Source organism: Leptidea sinapis, chromosome 17, assembly GCF_905404315.1.
Source record: "Leptidea sinapis chromosome 17, ilLepSina1.1, whole genome shotgun sequence".
Classification (NCBI taxonomy): domain Eukaryota; kingdom Metazoa; phylum Arthropoda; class Insecta; order Lepidoptera; family Pieridae; genus Leptidea; species Leptidea sinapis.
In genome coordinates, this window is record NC_066281.1 from 1,713,433 (window position 1) to 1,735,747 (window position 22,315).

A 22,315-nucleotide genomic window follows, 5' to 3' on the forward strand; every position below is an offset into this window, starting at 1 on the left:
GCAGCCGCGCAAACACCGCCCCGCCGCCAGGTACAGCGATAAAGTAGAGTAGAATAGATATTTATTGATAACAACCCGGCGCACGTGTGCGGCGTGCGACTGGCCGCGCTGGAGCTGCGGCTGGAGTACATGGGCACGCCCGTGTTGCTGGCGCGACTGTCGCGACCTCGCGCGGCGCTGCGGGACCAGTGGCAGCCGCGCAAACACCGCCCCGCCGCCAGGTACAGCGATAAAGTAGAGTAGAATAGATATTTATTGATAACAACCCGGCGCACGTGTGCGGCGTGCGACTGGCCGCGCTGGAGCTGCGGCTGGAGTACATGGGCACGCCCGTGTTGCTGGCGCGACTGTCGCGACCTCGCGCGGCGCTGCGGGACCAGTGGCAGCCGCGCAAACACCGCCCCGCCGCCAGGTACAGCGATAAAGTAGAGTAGAATAGATATTTATTGATAACAACCCGGCGCACGTGTGCGGCGTGCGACTGGCCGCGCTGGAGCTGCGGCTGGAGTACATGGGCACGCCCGTGTTGCTGGCGCGACTGTCGCGACCTCGCGCGGCGCTGCGGGACCAGTGGCAGCCGCGCAAACACCGCCCCGCCGCCAGGTACAGCGATAAAGTAGAGTAGAATAGATATTTATTGATAACAACCCGGCGCACGTGTGCGGCGTGCGACTGGCCGCGCTGGAGCTGCGGCTGGAGTACATGGGCACGCCCGTGTTGCTGGCGCGACTGTCGCGACCTCGCGCGGCGCTGCGGGACCAGTGGCAGCCGCGCAAACACCGCCCCGCCGCCAGGTACAGCGATAAAGTAGAGTAGAATAGATATTTATTGATAACAACCCGGCGCACGTGTGCGGCGTGCGACTGGCCGCGCTGGAGCTGCGGCTGGAGTACATGGGCACGCCCGTGTTGCTGGCGCGACTGTCGCGACCTCGCGCGGCGCTGCGGGACCAGTGGCAGCCGCGCAAACACCGCCCCGCCGCCAGGTACAGCGATAAAGTAGAGTAGAATAGATATTTATTGATAACAACCCGGCGCACGTGTGCGGCGTGCGACTGGCCGCGCTGGAGCTGCGGCTGGAGTACATGGGCACGCCCGTGTTGCTGGCGCGACTGTCGCGACCTCGCGCGGCGCTGCGGGACCAGTGGCAGCCGCGCAAACACCGCCCCGCCGCCAGGTACAGCGATAAAGTAGAGTAGAATAGATATTTATTGATAACAACCCGGCGCACGTGTGCGGCGTGCGACTGGCCGCGCTGGAGCTGCGGCTGGAGTACATGGGCACGCCCGTGTTGCTGGCGCGACTGTCGCGACCTCGCGCGGCGCTGCGGGACCAGTGGCAGCCGCGCAAACACCGCCCCGCCGCCAGGTACAGCGATAAAGTAGAGTAGAATAGATATTTATTGATAACAACCCGGCGCACGTGTGCGGCGTGCGACTGGCCGCGCTGGAGCTGCGGCTGGAGTACATGGGCACGCCCGTGTTGCTGGCGCGACTGTCGCGACCTCGCGCGGCGCTGCGGGACCAGTGGCAGCCGCGCAAACACCGCCCCGCCGCCAGGTACAGCGATAAAGTAGAGTAGAATAGATATTTATTGATAACAACCCGGCGCACGTGTGCGGCGTGCGACTGGCCGCGCTGGAGCTGCGGCTGGAGTACATGGGCACGCCCGTGTTGCTGGCGCGACTGTCGCGACCTCGCGCGGCGCTGCGGGACCAGTGGCAGCCGCGCAAACACCGCCCCGCCGCCAGGTACAGCGATAAAGTAGAGTAGAATAGATATTTATTGATAACAACCCGGCGCACGTGTGCGGCGTGCGACTGGCCGCGCTGGAGCTGCGGCTGGAGTACATGGGCACGCCCGTGTTGCTGGCGCGACTGTCGCGACCTCGCGCGGCGCTGCGGGACCAGTGGCAGCCGCGCAAACACCGCCCCGCCGCCAGGTACAGCGATAAAGTAGAGTAGAATAGATATTTATTGATAACAACCCGGCGCACGTGTGCGGCGTGCGACTGGCCGCGCTGGAGCTGCGGCTGGAGTACATGGGCACGCCCGTGTTGCTGGCGCGACTGTCGCGACCTCGCGCGGCGCTGCGGGACCAGTGGCAGCCGCGCAAACACCGCCCCGCCGCCAGGTACAGCGATAAAGTAGAGTAGAATAGATATTTATTGATAACAACCCGGCGCACGTGTGCGGCGTGCGACTGGCCGCGCTGGAGCTGCGGCTGGAGTACATGGGCACGCCCGTGTTGCTGGCGCGACTGTCGCGACCTCGCGCGGCGCTGCGGGACCAGTGGCAGCCGCGCAAACACCGCCCCGCCGCCAGGTACAGCGATAAAGTAGAGTAGAATAGATATTTATTGATAACAACCCGGCGCACGTGTGCGGCGTGCGACTGGCCGCGCTGGAGCTGCGGCTGGAGTACATGGGCACGCCCGTGTTGCTGGCGCGACTGTCGCGACCTCGCGCGGCGCTGCGGGACCAGTGGCAGCCGCGCAAACACCGCCCCGCCGCCAGGTACAGCGATAAAGTAGAGTAGAATAGATATTTATTGATAACAACCCGGCGCACGTGTGCGGCGTGCGACTGGCCGCGCTGGAGCTGCGGCTGGAGTACATGGGCACGCCCGTGTTGCTGGCGCGACTGTCGCGACCTCGCGCGGCGCTGCGGGACCAGTGGCAGCCGCGCAAACACCGCCCCGCCGCCAGGTACAGCGATAAAGTAGAGTAGAATAGATATTTATTGATAACAACCCGGCGCACGTGTGCGGCGTGCGACTGGCCGCGCTGGAGCTGCGGCTGGAGTACATGGGCACGCCCGTGTTGCTGGCGCGACTGTCGCGACCTCGCGCGGCGCTGCGGGACCAGTGGCAGCCGCGCAAACACCGCCCCGCCGCCAGGTACAGCGATAAAGTAGAGTAGAATAGATATTTATTGATAACAACCCGGCGCACGTGTGCGGCGTGCGACTGGCCGCGCTGGAGCTGCGGCTGGAGTACATGGGCACGCCCGTGTTGCTGGCGCGACTGTCGCGACCTCGCGCGGCGCTGCGGGACCAGTGGCAGCCGCGCAAACACCGCCCCGCCGCCAGGTACAGCGATAAAGTAGAGTAGAATAGATATTTATTGATAACAACCCGGCGCACGTGTGCGGCGTGCGACTGGCCGCGCTGGAGCTGCGGCTGGAGTACATGGGCACGCCCGTGTTGCTGGCGCGACTGTCGCGACCTCGCGCGGCGCTGCGGGACCAGTGGCAGCCGCGCAAACACCGCCCCGCCGCCAGGTACAGCGATAAAGTAGAGTAGAATAGATATTTATTGATAACAACCCGGCGCACGTGTGCGGCGTGCGACTGGCCGCGCTGGAGCTGCGGCTGGAGTACATGGGCACGCCCGTGTTGCTGGCGCGACTGTCGCGACCTCGCGCGGCGCTGCGGGACCAGTGGCAGCCGCGCAAACACCGCCCCGCCGCCAGGTACAGCGATAAAGTAGAGTAGAATAGATATTTATTGATAACAACCCGGCGCACGTGTGCGGCGTGCGACTGGCCGCGCTGGAGCTGCGGCTGGAGTACATGGGCACGCCCGTGTTGCTGGCGCGACTGTCGCGACCTCGCGCGGCGCTGCGGGACCAGTGGCAGCCGCGCAAACACCGCCCCGCCGCCAGGTACAGCGATAAAGTAGAGTAGAATAGATATTTATTGATAACAACCCGGCGCACGTGTGCGGCGTGCGACTGGCCGCGCTGGAGCTGCGGCTGGAGTACATGGGCACGCCCGTGTTGCTGGCGCGACTGTCGCGACCTCGCGCGGCGCTGCGGGACCAGTGGCAGCCGCGCAAACACCGCCCCGCCGCCAGGTACAGCGATAAAGTAGAGTAGAATAGATATTTATTGATAACAACCCGGCGCACGTGTGCGGCGTGCGACTGGCCGCGCTGGAGCTGCGGCTGGAGTACATGGGCACGCCCGTGTTGCTGGCGCGACTGTCGCGACCTCGCGCGGCGCTGCGGGACCAGTGGCAGCCGCGCAAACACCGCCCCGCCGCCAGGTACAGCGATAAAGTAGAGTAGAATAGATATTTATTGATAACAACCCGGCGCACGTGTGCGGCGTGCGACTGGCCGCGCTGGAGCTGCGGCTGGAGTACATGGGCACGCCCGTGTTGCTGGCGCGACTGTCGCGACCTCGCGCGGCGCTGCGGGACCAGTGGCAGCCGCGCAAACACCGCCCCGCCGCCAGGTACAGCGATAAAGTAGAGTAGAATAGATATTTATTGATAACAACCCGGCGCACGTGTGCGGCGTGCGACTGGCCGCGCTGGAGCTGCGGCTGGAGTACATGGGCACGCCCGTGTTGCTGGCGCGACTGTCGCGACCTCGCGCGGCGCTGCGGGACCAGTGGCAGCCGCGCAAACACCGCCCCGCCGCCAGGTACAGCGATAAAGTAGAGTAGAATAGATATTTATTGATAACAAACCATCACCACACAATTATTAAATAACAAACCAGAATGATTAATAATTTCTTAGAACTAACTAATAAAACCAATTAAATAACACAATTTATTACTAAAAACGAAAAAGGTACTGTGCGGCAGTGAATGTCACCAAATGGAGCTATTTCAGTAATGGCGTGGCGCCAGTGTAGCACTGGTTTTCAGTAGCGCCAACATTATTGACTCGTGGAGTAGCAACGACTAGTAATTTTTTAAATTATAGTTATGAATATAATTTAATAGAAATTAAAATCAGTAAATAAAGGCAGTGTAGATATATTTTTTTATTATAATTTAATAAAAAATTTAAAAATCTAAAAATATATGATTATTAATAATAAATAATGTTAATAAAAATTATGGTATAAGATTTAAAAGAGGTACAAACAGTTACACAGGTTCATAAATCTGTAGTGACATTGTAGTAGGTAATTTTTAGTTTAGTTGGTAAGTAGAGTGTACAATATCGACTCACAGATCGTTCTTGTATCTACTCAAACGCTATTTCGTCTCGTTCTATGTTTAAAGATCTTTAGAAAGAATGTGGACTGAATGTGACACGGTAAGCTTAGTATTACGGTATATAACACAAAAAAAAATATACTTTAAATTCCTTTCTTAACCTCCCATACGCCCGCGCTTCTATGTTTGTATGCTACCGAGTCCCCGTGGCATCTTGCCGTGTACAGACGCCAGAAGACAGCTGTCACAATACTGCCAATATCTACGTATCCCTAGACACTGCTCGAAAGAAGGGGTGCAAAACAGCGGGCTTCTTTTTATAATTTTTTAAAAATATTGTAAATGATTCTGGTCTCTTGTAAATTATAAACACAAGGGAGGAGGAGTACCTGTCCAGTGTCAGATAACTGTCCCTACAGTCTCACTAGTAACAGTACAATAACTGTTGTAACTACTGTTACTAGTGAGACTTTAGGGACAGTTATTTTACAACTCGGTCGATTTGTGAAGCGTTTGCTAAGAGTTTTACTTCTCTCTGTGTATATACCTAAGCCTTACCTTTTATAAACACCTACCCAAACTTCAATGTTATCACCATAGAATTAAAATTATCCTCCGTTGCTTGAAATGATAAATTTTGTCTTCCCTTGTTACTATGTGAGGTCAGCTAATTTCTGTCCCTTTGCCACGAGACATTTGAGGACTAACATTTGTTATAGCGTCTGTAAGAATTAAGAAGAAGAGGAAAAAGAAGAATGTCGGGAGCATGATGGCTTTTACAAATCTGAGAAATTCTATATTCATTCAGTGTCATTGACGGCATTCCGGAAGACATTAAATAGATTCAGACCTGAGTTATGTATCGGGCGTCGGGAATTAAGTTTTTAAAAAGCACTTTATTTAACAATATTTAATGTTACTCACAGAAAAATTGGAACAAGACTGATTAAACAATATTATAATGAAACTAAAGAAATGTAAAAGACAATGGGTGCTCGATCAGCACTACGTCGGGGTACGGGGTGGCAACGTATGCAGGTTTAGCCGTGTTGGGCCTGCGTAACTCCTGCCATAACATAATTTTGTTCCATGTTTTGGTTTATATTTTTATGGGGAGGGAGACGAACGTACGTACGGGTCATCTGACCTTGAGTGATCACAGCGGCCCACATTATACTTCAACAGCAAACCATAAAAGGGTTACCAATGTTATAATTTACTGTACGTGCTGGTACCCATGTCGTATCGTCCTGAAAACGGTGCACAAGGAAGCTCATTCGATAGTGATAGGAAGTTTCTTCGAAACCGCACTGAACAGGATCGCAGGACATCCAGGTTATGGGGATGATATCCAACATTGTAGCGTGTAGAGCATTCTGCGGCACGAATCAGGTCAAACAGCACTTCGCAACACGGAAGATTCTGACAATCAGAATCAGGTTGAGAAAATAGTATATTACGTACCTAGGAAGAAAAGTAGCTCATTCTCACCCGCGCAATATTGACAATCGCAGGAGGCAATCTCAAGTGGTGTGTATATGATTTTTTTCCCGCCTGGATGAAAATCCCGCTTTTAGTCCCTGGTACGAGGGACAAAAGTCGTCTTGCCGGGAGAGAATCGGTCACTTTTGTCCCTCGTACCAGGGACTATAACACAGCTTTTCATCGAGGTGGAAAAAAAAATATTTTATACAACCTAACATAGCCTTATTTTCCAGCCGGCCAGCGACGATATTAACACACTGCACACTGAGCTGGCAGCAGCTGCAGATCCTGATGAGCCGCAGCACCACGCCCGACCTGATGAAGATGCAGCTGAAGCTTGAGGAATTCTTCACGCAGCAGTTCAAGTCCAGTAAACGCGTGTTCAGCTCACTGCATCCCAACTATGGAACCATGAGAAGAGACAAGAAGGAGCGTGAGTATCGCCAGTCATTTTCCCTTTCTTGGGGTGCGTCCGTGCAGAATGGGAGGTCACTATGCCAACTTAATGGCTCAAAGGCTTGCCTTGCATTTTTCAGTATGACAACTCTCTCTGTTACCCCTACTTAAACATTTTATTGAGATAAAACCTTTAGTTGCGAATGCAACGGGCAACTGCTAGTTGTTATACGCTCGTTTGTCCACGTTTTCCATAAAAAAATAAATAAATGGTTTATCTGAATTATAAGTACGTCATAAATAAATAAAACCAAATGGATTCATTGGATACGTAGTTCTTTCTATTAGCACATAGTACACATAACATAACACTGAGTAAGGTAAATCCTATCTCCAAAACACAGAGCACTTCCTTCTCTTCTTTGTAGCTTTCTACTACAATAGATGACTAGCAAGCAGGAGTCTCACATTTCTTATTCAACAGAATAAAGCTCAGAATTATAGTGAACACACAATCACAAAATAAGGCTGAAAAGATATTTGGATTATTAAAATAATAATAATAACTTTATTTCCCAAATATTTCAATAAAGAATAGTAATAAAAGTTACAAATGTGTTTCTTAATTTTATTATTAATTATTTAAAGACAATACAGGCAGCAAGGATGTGTTTCAGCTGTCAGTGACCAGACATAATTACCTACATACTCAAATCAAATTATCAAAATCAAATAAAATAAAAATACTGTCTAAATACTAAAGTGAAATTAAAAATAAAATAAATTATTAAAATTAAATCGTGCAAGGATTTAAGAGAAGTAATAAGTTGCCAGACGCAATTTGTCATAGTAAAACTTTTAAATATAATAATAATAGAAATAAAAACTATAAAGGGTGTGACCCGCCTAGTCGTACATACGTAGTAGTATTTTAAATAATAATTATAATAATAATAAAGCCTGTTTAATTTCCTTAATAATTTGTTATGTTTTTAAAGTGTTTTAACCTATTGTATATGTATGTTTCTAACCAACTGAGCTAATCCTTCGAGTGACGTATCGTCATAAAATCTTATATGCTTTGTTTTTTGCACCGGGACGGAACGCCGGAGGTCGTGGATTTGAGTCCCGCATAGTTCATAAAATTTTTTTTTTCAAATTTTATTTGTGTATTAGTCCTAGAAGTGAGGGTTATCACTTTAAAAACATAACAAATTATTAAGGAAATTAAACAGGCTTTATTATAATTATAATTATTATTTAAAATACGTGGGTTCGAGTCCCGCATCGTTCATAAAATTTTGTCTTTCAAATTTTATTTGTGTAATTTCCTTAACCTAAAAAAATAGCAATTTTGTAAATAAAGCAATATTATTCAAATCAAAATTCATTCAATATAGGTACAAACTGTACACTCATTAATGTCATAAATATATCTTAAAAACTAATCAAGGGCACACAAGAGCAATATGTTATATTTTTAGGACCACACATTCTCGCCATTAAGTTAATCAATTAACTTATAATAAGCTTTATGAATTAGTTAACTTTTTAACATGAGATTTAAATCTATGAGTGTAAATCCCGCCAAGATTCATCTTCAATCAATTCGACACCTTTTTTGTGTTGACAACGTCTCCTGAGGATGCCTCGTGTAGGTCTCTTGGTGTAATTTACACTCAAGAAGGCTCACGACATTTGAATATTAAGCGTTAAGCAAGTTACGTCATCAGGAATTTTATTAAATTTTGTATGTGACCGCAGCTGCTTCGAGTCCCGGCGAGAGTCAGCCGCAGCAGCACCAGGAGCTGCGCCACCACCGTCACTGGCAGAAGGTGCTGCAGTTCGTGGCCGCCACGTCGCTGCCGCTCGCAGCCTTCTCCACGCCCAACAACTCGCAAGGTACTTTATATTATTTATAAAATAAGGGGCGAGACGAGCAGGACGTTCAGCTGATGGTAATTGATACGCCCTACCCATTACAGTGCAATGCCGTTCAGGATTCTTGAAACATAAAAAAATTCTGAGTGGCACTACAATTGCGCTCGTCACCTTGAGACATAAGATATTAAGTCTGCGCCCTTCAGACTGAAACACAGTAATGTTTACACATTACTGCTTCATGACAGAAATAGGCGCCGTTGTGGTACCCATAATCTTGTCGGCTTCCTGTGCAAAAGAGCCTCCCACTGGTATATTTGTAGCACTAGGAGTGCACTAATACTCATATCAGATAATAAGAAAAGTGTGTGTATTTTTATAATAAAACTAAAATACTTAAAACATATTTCTTGTGCTATTTTACGTTTGTAGACAAACCAATATTGTAATAAAGAAGGGATGAAGGGAAGGGCGAGTCGACTCGAGTTGGAGGCGAAGAGGGAGCCCATAATATCGGCTTTCTCTTTTGCGTCATGGGCGAGCGACTCATCGTCCATGTGCAGTGGCGGACTGGCTGCCTGGCAAAACTATCCTTGGACATTCTTGGAGTGGCCAGAACGCACAATTTCCCGAGTCAAGGCATGGCAAGTCTCTCGCAAATTCTGCCAATGTGCTTCGACTTTGCGTCACCTGTAACTCTTTTGAAGGACCTGGAGGCATGATTATAGTGTTTCTTTTTTTAAGTTCGCTGGAAGTCTCACCGCATTGACTCAAGCCTGATTGCACTTCTGCTTTCGGCGAGAGGCCATTTTGCAGGAGCGGTCAAACCAAGGTTGTGACCTGGCACCGATAGGCACTGAGCAGGATGGAAAGAAGAGTTCTGTACCGTTTAGTACCACAACAGCATCAGCAACGGCAACTAGATCATCATCATCCAACGAAAAACAGATCTGACTCTACGGACAGGATGCAAAAATAATACATCTCATCCCACTCTGCTGACCTATAGTGGCACACGCGGTGGAAACCTAAAAAGCGGGACCGTGTTAGGCGCGTGATCGGCACGGACCTCCGAATCAGGCTTGTTTTAACTTTAGCACCGATCACTACCACTAAAATTTGAAAACAAATACTCTAAACTTGGTCTACTTTACCGTGACATTGACTATATCTTCCACAGAAACCACAGTAGGAAGAATAGATAGAATATAAAATCTAATCCAAAGTATAGATCTTGTTATTGCTACTTGGATACGTTATTCACTTACCGACAGGCCTATCCGTTGATTCTTCTAAAGCAACAAAAAGTTATATAGCCTTTTTTTCTTTTTTGACTTACAAGAAAGTATATTTTGCTAGCAAAGTAAATAAATATAAAATATGAAAGGTTACAGCAGTCAGGATTCCAAAGGAAATAAAGAAATAGAGTACTCTCTCTCATTGACTGTAAAATCCAGTTCAAGAGAATGTAATGTTTCAGGTTGTGTCTTGGGTGGAAGCATGGAGCTACTGGGCTCAAACATATCGCTGGCGTGCTTTCACGGCACCAGCATGAAGGCCAAGTCTTGGGCGCTTTTCAGTCTCAAGGATCCCTGCATCAGCTTCGCCACGGAAGCACAGCAGCATCGTACAGAAGAAGGTAACTTGTCCACTTCTGGATAAGAGTCCAGAGTAATCACTAGATTATATCACTTATACACTGGGTTATTTCTGGTTTCAAACTAATGAAAAGTCTCCAACCACGCTTTCCCGTATTTATATGCCTCGAAACATCAAGAAAGATTATAAACATTAGAAATACAGAAAACAAAGATTTTTTTTTTAAGTTATTATTAAGTAACAGTAATTATTTACAAAATTCATTTAAATCCATGTAGCGGTTTCGGGATATATCGCTTCCGGAAAGCGATACATAGATTGAAGGTACTGTCCTAACATAAGGAACATAAATACGAACCGAACTGAAAGTACGGAGAATTCGAACCGAAGACGTCAAACTACAAAGTAGGCACAGCAAACCAAAAGCGAAGCGTTACGGGACGCCACACGTGTCAAAGTTTTGTAAATAAATACAACCGTCGCGTCTGACCTCGTGCATACAAAGCTAATACAACTATCTCGCTCATGCCTCTGGTTTGTCCTGGCGTGACACGCCTTTCGGATTTCCGCCGCCCACATTCTCTTGCAACACCAGAGGAATCACAGGAGCGTTGCTGGCTTTTAAGGAAGGTGAATGCGCTTTTTTTGAAGGTACCCATGTCGTATCGTCTCGAAAATACCTCACAAGGAAGCTCATTCCACAGCTTTGTTGTACGTGGAAGAAAGCTCCTTAAAAAACCGCACTGATGAGGACAGCCACACAGCCAGGTGGGGATGATATACTAATTTGTGGCGTGTCGTGCGTGGAATTCGGTTTGCTATCGCTTGTCTATGTGACTAGATTCAAACGATACTAAACATAACACAATGAAAACGCTTCACCACGCTTTCGATTCGCTGTCTGTTTGACAAAAGCTTAGGCCGCGTGTCCACCTGCAAGCAAACTCGCGGAGGTCTTGCAGTAGTTCTTGCAATAGTGTTTACATGTTGTACTAATTCCTGCAATTTATTTCTGCTATAAATGTCTTGCGTGAAGTTCGCGGATCATACAATCGCAACTTACCGCGGAGGTGTTTACCAACGAGAGTTTTTATAATCCGCATGCCGATAGTCCCACAAAGAAGGATTGCACTCATAAAATCCTATTAACTTTATAGTTTCTTCACGAGACCATTCACGACTTTGCCGATGACTTATTATTTTCAATTTAAACAAAAACACAAGCCGTGCGGGCGATACTTGCTGCGAGATATACAAAACTAGACCGATAAGCAGCGAGATCTGTCGCGAGTCGATGCAGACATGTTTAGACATGTTTTCGCAACTACTCGCAAGGAGCGCATGACAAACTGTCGCGACAGCACTTGCAATGGGGGTTTACACTTGCAAGCTGCTGTCAGACATTTCTCGCGGAACTTATCTTGCAGATGGAAACGCGGCCTTAAGTTTAGTAATGTTGGTGATTGTGTCGTGTTGTCAGGCGAGGTGGAAGTGCACGCGGTACAGACGCTGACAGCCAGCCTAGGAGGAGCCGCGAGCGGAGCGGGAGGTGAGGCGGGGAGCGGCCACCAGTCGCTGGCCACGGTTTGCCGCATGTCGCGCACCGTGCTGTTCCCGCCGCAGTTCAAGACGCTGCGGGAGTGGTTCCAGTACGCCTTCGCCGACAGCGAGATCGACGGTATTTACCACTCTTAACTTGTGCTCACTGCATTGGGTAATCGACACAAGTTAAGGCAAACAGTAAGCAGAAAACACGCAAACATGGTGTTTTTAGACAAGTTTTCTGGTGAAAGTATAGCATTTCGAGCTATGAACACTACTTAATCCTGTTACACATATCCTTAAGTCTTATTTGTAGGTTGCTAATGCTTGCTGTTGGTTATAGTTGAAGTTTGACAAGTTTTTTGGCATGGCGTGACGCATTTTTTTGGTACTTCTCTCAGAAAAGTTATTCTTATAGCTTGTACTTTTTTGTGTAGGTTCATTTATTCAGATTAGTAGTGAATAACGAGGATTGTAAGCATATAAACTGTTATCCACGCAAGAATTTTGAAAATATTGGCTTTGTTACATAGATGGCGGGCCGGTCGCCGTGAACTCATATCGCTCAAGGTCGCTGGCATTTAGTGTCGCCTTAAGACCCCGGATACTTAGTAAAGTATTGGTCTTCACTCACCACTGCAGCGCTCTATGAGATTATTTAATGAGCTCTTCAATATTAATTTTGGCTTCATGGATGTGCTTGGGATGTCGGTGATACATTTTAAAAGACTTTGCAACAGTGTTATTTATAATAGTGTTTAATTATATATATGGGTTGTTTTACTCATATTCAACATGAGAAATAATTTTTATCTTAACATTTATTAACCTTTAAAGTACTTTGCGTTTTTTGTACTAACATTATTTTTAATAATACAACAGAGTTGTATTTTTATATTTTTCTTATTTTTATTGAGTTTAGAATAACTTGTTGGTGTGTCTATAATTAATAAATAAATAAACCATGACTGGGTCGACTATCATGTTTTTACAATGCCCACCAAACACGATGTTGATGGGTGGTCTGTCCAGTGCATGTAGTATTCTCTTCTTCTTGGTCTTTTCACTTATATGTTCTATATCACAATATAAGTTATATTCATCATTGTTTTTTAGTAATACGTAAATGATACTTTAATAAGTGTGTTATTTTTGTCACGGTTTTATGCTTGTATTTTGTTTTTTTTTTTATGAAAATAAAGGACTAGACGAGCAGGACGTTCAGCTGGTGGTAATTTATATGCCCTGCCCATTAAATTGCAGTGCCGCTCAGGATTTTTGAAAAAGCCCAAAAATTCATAGCGGCACTATAATTGCGCTCTTCACCTTGAGACGTAAGATGTTAAGTCTCATTTGCCCAATAATTTCACTAGCTACGGCGCCCTTCAGACCGAAACACAGGAATGCTTACACATTAATGCAAATTGCGGTATTTACCACTCTTGTGTCGATTTCCCAACGCAGAGAGTTAAGTTAAGAGTACTTAATAAATCCTGACTCGGTCGACTGTGAAGTTTTTATTATGTAGCCCACCAAAGATGATGTTGATGGGTGGTCTGTCCAGTGCATGATGTATTCTTTTCTTCTTGGTCTATAAAGCCCAGTAGTTAGTGATCCTGACTTCTAAGTTCGTTAGTGTTCGAATATCGGTAGGTACAAAGGTTTGTATGATGAATTTTAGTGTTTGTTTCTGAGTCATAAATCGTTGTCTGGTACCAATAGTACAGGCTATGCTCAATATGTGTAATTTGAGGCTAGAAAATATTTGTGAAGTGTGTGTATTATTATTATTATTAAAGCTGAAATGAGTGAACTATTAATATTCTTCACTTATATATTCTGTATCACAATAAAATAACCTAAGTTATTCATCATTGGTTTTTAATAATACGAAAATGATTTTTATTAATAAGTGTGCTATTTTCTTTTGTTTAAGTGTGTGTTTTTTGCATTGCACCCACCAATGATTTCTTTTTAACTGTACAATAACGGCCGTCCCCAATATACTATCTACAGATAAAGATAAATTACTACCTTCTACTGTCAGTAATTAGCTGTCAATAATCTGAAGCCTTCCCAATATACCCGATAAGTCATTCCTATCGCCTTATATCGGTGCCATATATTTATTTTACGCCTGAATTGAAATATTCATACAAACTTGTATCGCTGGTAAGCTATACGTCGTCCCATTCACAGACAGTGTGTACTGTTAAGGTGAGTTTCCGACGATTTTTTTAGTTGATTGGGACAGAAAAGTCAACGTTAGTTACGATTTTTATCTCAAGTTAGAGATAGACTGAATATTGGGAATGGCCTTAAGTGTATAGCTTTGTAATTCGTAAATTTCGTTTTTCTCCAATCAGCAATCGAGCTGTTTCCGTCGCTGGAGCGCGAGGCGGGCAGTGCGGGGACTGCGGGTAGCGCGGGAACGAGTGGCGGTCACAAGAGCGGGCACGTGCGTGAGGTTATCTTCGCGCTACCCGCACTGCAGCTACACTTGCGGACGTCACATCGCCAGCCGCCACGCGCGCCTACCGAGAACGGTACAAAAATATACACGGTAGTTACATTGGGCACGTGAAGCGGACTGGTAAAATAGTTGTTGTTTCCAATAATGCTTGACTTTGTAATTACCGTGTCGGAGAATAAGAATATTATATTAATATGGCCTGTATGATTATATTCTATTCTGTGTATTGTGGCTGAACTGTGGCGAATGTCATCTGTCAAAGTGAGTTTGAAGTAGTCATTGTGTACGTCAATATCTGTGACATGATTGAAGTTAGTTATTATTGTCCATCAGTAGTGCGCTCATTTAGAAGTCGCATTCGTCTTCAAGCTAGCGCCCGCGCCGGTCGTGTGCACTGATCGACTTAAAACAACATGGCGGATACCAACAGCGTGACGCCGATCTTAATCCAAATAAATCTGCGACAGCAGCGGTCCAAAAATAAAGTTAAGAAGCTTATTAACTCAAGTATATATTCTAATATTTTATTATAACTACAACAACTTTGTCCTTGGGTTTGAAAAACGCATACTTGTAAGTTACTCAAAATTTCCGTACCTGTTAACTCACTCACTATATATTGTACAACAAAAATATTGTATGTCTGGGTCCGGGACATATATGTATGTGTTACATAATCGAATATAACCAAAACAGGAAACTTCAAAATTTTTACTTGTCCGTTTCACGTGGAATGCCCCACTACTTACATTGATCATGAAGCATTGAAAATTAAAAACAGTAAAAAATAAGTTTCTCAATTTTAGTTTTTGTTATCACTGAACTCTGTATATGTGAAACGATTTTTTTTTTATATTTCTACCAGCTATTTTTAAATTTCCATCAAATAATGATTTGTCAGATTCTAATATTGAGCACATTTAAAAAAACAATTTACTTACTACTTTATTTTACGAAATTGACAAAGTTTCTAATCATCCGACTGTTGAAATATAAAAAGCCGTCGAACAGATATTTTAGTAACACTGCAAATGTTTGATTATTAGCAATCGTGTTTGAATTTATTATTTAAGTTTTGATGTGGTCTCCGTTGTGGTTCATGCTCCTAGATCGCATGCCGGTGGTGGAGTGCAGCTTCATCACGGAGTTCGAGGACCACATCTTCGTGTCGGTTGACGCCGAGGCCTTTCTGTTCCTGCACGACCTCATCTCCGGCTACATCAAGGAGAAGGAGCGCCTTGTGAGTACTCTAAAGCTCCGTTTTCATTAGGCGATATTTATCCTTCGACTTTGTCGCGCGATCCGAATTCTATGTGTCGGATGACGTCGCGCTCGGATAGCATCGACCATACGCGACTTCGTGTCTCTCGATAGACGCCAGGTGGCATTTGGGTAATTAGGACGAAGTGAGGTGTGTCACTCTTTGTACTACAACTATCCTCGACTATGGCAGTAGTGTGGCCCAACGATCCTATGATATACCACAAGAAAGGTAATTTAACAGACTATTAAATTTTAAAACTTTATCTGTGTAAAACACGACAAGCCGTCAAAATGCGGTCAGCCAGAAAAATTATCTGTAGTAGTCGATTTAAAAATTCTTTTTTGTATTATCTATGATGTTTTAGTAACTATTATATTGCTAATTAGTAACGTTGAAGTATGTTTTAATTATAAAAAATTACTACATTCATTAGTAATAATCGAAATGTAATCTGTAGGTAAATCTAAAAAAATCATAGAAAATGCATGACAGCCCTACTTTATACGAAATTTGTTTAAATTACGCAGTATCTATTGTTTATGTTATCTAACAAAGCGCTAGCTTGTTTAAAAACAAAAGCGTCGACGTTCATTTTTATAAACAAGCCCAAACACTTAAAAGCAATAAATTTTATTTTGTAACCCGAGCCCGTTGACCTTGACGTCGGTAAGATACGAATGGCTCGTGCGCCATCGCGCGGTGTGGCCGCTTGGTACGCGACCTGGTTAATACTTATCTAACAAACTAACTGAGAATTGTTCTAGAATATGGGTCTAAATGTTTTTTTTGTTATGACTGTATAATGTGTATAATTGATACGCCTTGCTCATTACAATGCAGTGCCGCTCAATTTTCTTGAAAAACTCCAAAAACTCTGAACAATTGCAATTGCGCTCGTCACCTTGAGACATAAGATGTTAAAGTCTCATTTGCCCAGTAATTTCACTACCTACGGCGCCAGAAATAGGCGCCGTTGTGGTACCCATAATCTTGCCGGCATCCTGTGCAATGGAGCCTCCCACTGGTATGTCTGTTTTCCAGATAATATTATAAATTTAAATATTTTTGTCAGATGCCGGGTGGGCGTGCCAGTAACGGTGAAGTAATTCCCGCGTTGCCGCCCATCGACTTCCGAGACTACCACTGCCTCACGTGGCACCTGGAGCCCACTGTCAGGTGAGTGATGATACAGTCCACCCTGAATTATTGTGATTTTAATTGTGATTAAAGAGCCTCTTGCTGCTAGACAACCGATGAAAACAGGCCAGGCTTTATGACTTTAGTGTGCGTGACAAGCTACGTCTTACACTCGCGGTTTGTATGACACTTTGTGTTAGTGTGCGTGCATTGCTCAAAAGCGAGGTTACCAGTCAACCTCGATTTTTTCAACGTGTTCACAGCTGTCACAATCTATTTTAAGGTATGAATGATCTGAGCTTTTAGGTATGTATCTTTTGGAGAAATAAATGTCGTATAGTCCTGGAAACACCGAGCAGGATGTACTTTGTACAGTGGGAGAAAGTTGCTTGAAAACTGTATATTTTAGGAACGCTACATATCCAGATAGTGGAATTCGGCAGCAAAGGTGTCAGAGCTCTTCGGAACATTCCCTGCGATAACTGCATCTTAAGACTGATAATAAACCTCACGCAACATGAAGCAATCGAGCCGTTCACTGAACCGACAAGTTAAGCAGCTCTGCGTTACACGCGGTCAAATGGTTCGAGTTGATACTGGGCTGCAGTAAGCTTCCTGCCGACTTCAAAAGGGGGTAGTAACTTTGATTGTTGATGTACATCACACTTCAGGCCAGTTAAAGCAAGCAAGCAGCTCATTTTTTACTTAGCCCTTCCACATATCACTCTACTGTTTTTCTGGTTTCTTTGTAAGGTCAGTTTTTGAGGTGGAGGAATCTTACAGTTGATTAGATTAATCATTGGGTTGCTATTCACTTCGACCTATTTTGTAGATCTCTGGTTCACTAGATGCTGATAGAATAAACAAGATTCTTTAAACTTTTGGCGACATCTATTCTAAATGGCTTTCTGTCTCATGGCAACGAGCTTTCCTAGAAGGAAAATAAATAATGGAGGACATTATAAACAATTTTAAGACTTAATTCATTCTCGCAACTGAGCCAACTGTTCGAGTGACTAGTAGTAAATGTCTTGTTAAAGATTTATGGTTAATTTTTTAAAGAGTGACATCTCAAGTCAATTTCCTAGTATGCAAGTATTGGGGTTGAGCAGGTTATCAACTGTAAAGTAGATCCTGTAGATGAAGCCACAACCTGAGAGTTGAACAAAGCAAACAGAATTTTGTAACGAGGCGGTACTCGAACGGTTAGCTCAGTTGGTTAGAGCACCGGCACGGAACGCCGGAGGTCGTAGGTTCGAATCCCGCATCGTTAATAAAATGTTGTTTTTCACAAAAATGTGTATTAATCCTAGAAGTGAGGGTTATCACTTTAAAAACATAACATATTGTTTAGATTTACAAGAGCGACATCTCAAGTCAATTTCCTAATATGCAATTATTGGGGTTGAGCGGATTATCAACTGTAAAGTAGATCCTGTAGATGAAGCCACAACCTGAGATTTTAACAAAAGGACATTCTTACGTCATCGTTATAATATATTATAGAATAGTTGCATGAATAGCGCGCAGTCTTCTACACCTGCGTCCAACCAAGAATGATACTGTTGTGTGATTATACTTGGAGTTCTTATTAGAATCAGTTTAAATGAGTACGGAAATATCGAAAGGCCTAAGGAACGAATATTTTCTTGATACCAGTAATTCTATTTTGCTCTTGAATATTTCTGCGATTTTCACGGCCACCTTATCTCTGGCCTTCACTGGAACGTGAAGCCCCCCTCCCGGTCCCCTTTCACTCCTTCGTGCTCGTCCTGTTGCGTCAATATATCATTGTTTTTTTTTAAAGTTTTCATTGCTACGTTTTGACTTTTGTTGTTTAGTTGCGTAGCTTCCGTTGTTCTGTGTCGCTATAATAGTACCTACTTCCAGAAAAATAAATACTTTTTTACTTAACCCGGATTCCTTCATAGATTTTAAATCGTTATAATAATAATAATCATCACCACAACACAACATCTTTACATCAATCTATAATACAGAAAAAATAAATCGTAGTTGATTATTATTAATAATAATATCCTATAGTGCTGCTTTTTTTGCACACCGTAACAAAGCGACCATGTGACGTCATCGACGTAAGGTCCAGAGATTATGTAACCGGGTCGTAGTAGATGTCCGAAGATGTAGTGGCGACATGTGACCCGTGAATAATAGTAATAATACTGACACTTACATAAATCATCTGGCCCCAAACTAGGCATAGCCTGTACTGTGGGTACAAGACAACGATATATTTAATACAATACACTTACTTAAACATACATGTACATACACATTCATGTTCATCATATAAATGATTGCACCTACCGGGATTCGAACCCGGGACCTCTAGCGCAGTAGGCAGGGTCCCTAAATACTGGGCTATAGGGGTCGTGAATGTTTTTCAGACTGTTGTCGTGGGCCGGCAAGTCCATCGAGCCGTACGGCGTGGACTACATCCTGCAGAAGCTGGGCTTCCGACACGCTCGCACCACCATCCCCAAGTGGCTGCAGCGGGGCGCACTCGACCCGCTCGACAAGCTGCTGGCGGTGTCACTGCTGCGACTGCTGCACCTGGTGCACCACAAGTGATCACCACCAGGCTGCCATATTAGTGACGTCGGATTTTTTTTAACGAAAATATGTGTCGAGACGAGCAGCACGTTCAGCTGATGGTAATTGAAACGCCCTGCCCATTACAATGCAGTGCCGCTTAGGATTCTTGAAATACCCAAAATTTCTGAGCGGCACTACAATTGCGTCGTCCTTGAGACATAAGATGTTAAGGCTCATTTGCCCAGTAATATCACTAGCTACGGCGCCCTTCAGACACAGTAATTACTGCTTCAGTTCAAAAATAGGCCGTTGTGATACCCATAATCTAGCCGGCATCCTGTGCAAAGGAGCCTCCCACTGGTAAAACTTAAGACTTAAATGGTACACTCTTCAAATATCATCTATAAAAAGTACTGTTGCCATACTCACGCTATGGAAACGTAAATATTACGAGTGGTTTTGTGCTGCAACGCGTGGGATATAACACACACCATAAGGCTTACAAAGACATATGTCATATATACCTATAACTTACGCCACTCTTTTAAATCCGTTGGAATATTTTACAATGGCTGTTACATACATAACAGATTAGTATGCAAGGTCCTGCATTCAATATATGAGTCGTGTCCTAATTTAAAAGCGTTTTAGATATTTCATAAAAAGTATTAACATGTATACAATCTAATACTTATATAAAATTCTCATGTCGCGGTGTTTGTAGTTAAACTCCTTCGAAACGGATTGACCGATATTCATGAAATTTTGAGTTCATATTGGGTAGGTCTGAGAATCGGACATCTATTTTTCATCCCCCTAAATGTTAAGGGTGGTCCACGGCAATTTTTTTTTTATTTTTTTTAAATTTGTTTGATTATGAGTCAGCATTAAAAAATACATACAACTTCAAATTTTCACCCATCTACGATCAACAGTTAGTTTTGTATCGCGATTTTAATATCGGCAATACAACGTTTGCTGGGTCAGCTAGTTTATCTTTATAATTGGATGTAGTTCCTGAAAATCATTCGAAGCCACAAACATCACATTTTAAGGAATTCGTGTTTAAAGTTTAATGTATTAGTGTATTCCACACATGTGGGTTGGGCTACTAAGTCATGATGTCATTTAAAGAGTGACAGTAGGGCTGCCATTTTTTGTCAGTCCATTAATATGAATCACGTGACCAGTTTTGTGTTCTTAACTCAATTTCGACATGATTATGGTTTGGAACGTTTTTCTGGAATTACGTCTAATTTTATTATATTGGATGCATCGACCTTTTCAGCAACGCAGCTAATTATCGTTTTGTGTATTTGTGATTCAGACTATACAGTATTGATTTTGAACACACTGAATGTTGGAATATTTCAGAAATGAATATAATTACTTTATAACTTAGATTAAGGATTGGTCTCCAACTAGATACCGCACTACCTAAGAACAATAGCTTTTTTACTACGGCAACTATTAGATAGATTGTGTGCGTGGCATCTTGACACTCAACTGCATCTTTCAAATTTTGTAACATACGCTTCGTGTTATTTTACATTGATATTAATAAAATACAAAATTCTTACTGATGATACGTGAACCCAGTGTCTTTCTTATTTCTTGTAGTATTATTTTTGCAAAGTTTTACTACGCAACCCGGTATTTTAGTTTCAATTATTAGTCAATCAAAGTTTAACAGAACATGTGGCACGTTAACGTTATACATTGTTCGACACTAGCTCGAATACATTGTTCGACACTAGCTCGAATACGGCCACTTGGGCGTAGTATTAGTTTCCGCACTTTGCGACTCCGCCTGCGGTATCTAGTTGGAGCGCAGTGGAGTCCATTCCTTAATCTAAGCTTTATAATAAGTTATATGTCTATAAGTACCCAGATAGATGTTGGTACTAAATGTCGACACAAGTCCGTTCTATATGACGGTACCTTTAGGTAAGTCGACACTCGGAACTTTGCCAGTAGCACTTTAGACTGATTTAATTCATGTAGTGTAAATGAAATATTCACATGTACCTTGAAATAATTTTGTATGTTAGCTACATTACTTACATTTGCTTTCTTATTTAATTATAAAAAAATATGATTGCCTAGATATTCTTAGAATAGTTTTAATTTTAATTTATTTTTCAAAATGCAAATGTGTATAGATATTTTTTTTATATTCGTTCAATAATTTAAAAGCGAACAAAATATAAAAATGTTCTATTCAATAGTTTTTATATCTGTGATTGGGAATTTTCTATTATTGTTAGGTAATTTAAAATAGTCAATTATTAATCGATTTGTTTGTTTCCATTCCAGTTTTATGTTTTAGGAGAAAAGTGTATGTTTTATATTATTCGTATTATTAATAAGTGTTTCTATGAATGTTACGGGAATAGAAAATTACTAGTGGAATTTCGCTGCAGAGATGGAAGATTTAAGGAAAGGAATATTGTAATAATAATTTTCCATGGAAGATTTAAAAGGAAAACGAATATTGTAATAATAATTTTCTATATACAAATTTATCACTACCTTACCAAGATTATCACTAGTTTAATTGTCCTAAAATTAAAAATAGCAATAAATCTTCCAAAAATCCTTCCTAGCGTTTTTTGTAATTTTATTAAAAATACTTTTAACTACCTTTTTTTAAAAAAAAATAGTTGCATATTTTATATAAAATGTTTTCACTCTGCAGGTTTTATCGTTTCTTATTTATTGTATTATAGACTAATTAGTTATTATAATGAATGTTGGTAGCTGTATCCTTTGTATAGAAGTTATATTCTGTGTATGGTTGTTGCTGCTTTTACTATTTAATGTATTTTAGTACGAAATATTATTTGTACATAATGGATGTGATATAAAATTAAAATTATTGAATATATGAGTTATCATAGAAATAATTTCTCCTCCCCCTCTAATTTGTATTTTTATAATTATTCAAATATCATAAAACCACATTATGACCACGATAAAACATATATTTTACCAGTAAAAATGTTATTATTGATAAATAATATCATAGATTTC

The 22,315-nt window shown here is 43.2% G+C and overlaps 1 protein-coding gene across 1 annotated transcript; it reads left to right on the plus strand.

Moving 5' to 3' along the window:
- Nucleotides 1–4,304: 4,304 nt before the first annotated feature.
- Nucleotides 4,305–22,172, plus strand: LOC126969117 (transmembrane protein KIAA1109 homolog). Its single transcript, XM_050814427.1, has 9 exons — nt 4,305–4,423; nt 6,668–6,867; nt 8,595–8,732; nt 10,192–10,350; nt 11,791–11,988; nt 14,219–14,398; nt 15,435–15,565; nt 16,662–16,765; nt 19,135–22,172. The coding sequence occupies exons 1-9, from the start codon at nt 4,332–4,334 to the stop codon at nt 19,316–19,318; spliced, it is 1,386 nt and encodes a 461-aa protein (XP_050670384.1). The 5' UTR covers nt 4,305–4,331; the 3' UTR covers nt 19,319–22,172.
- Nucleotides 22,173–22,315: the final 143 nt, after the last annotated feature.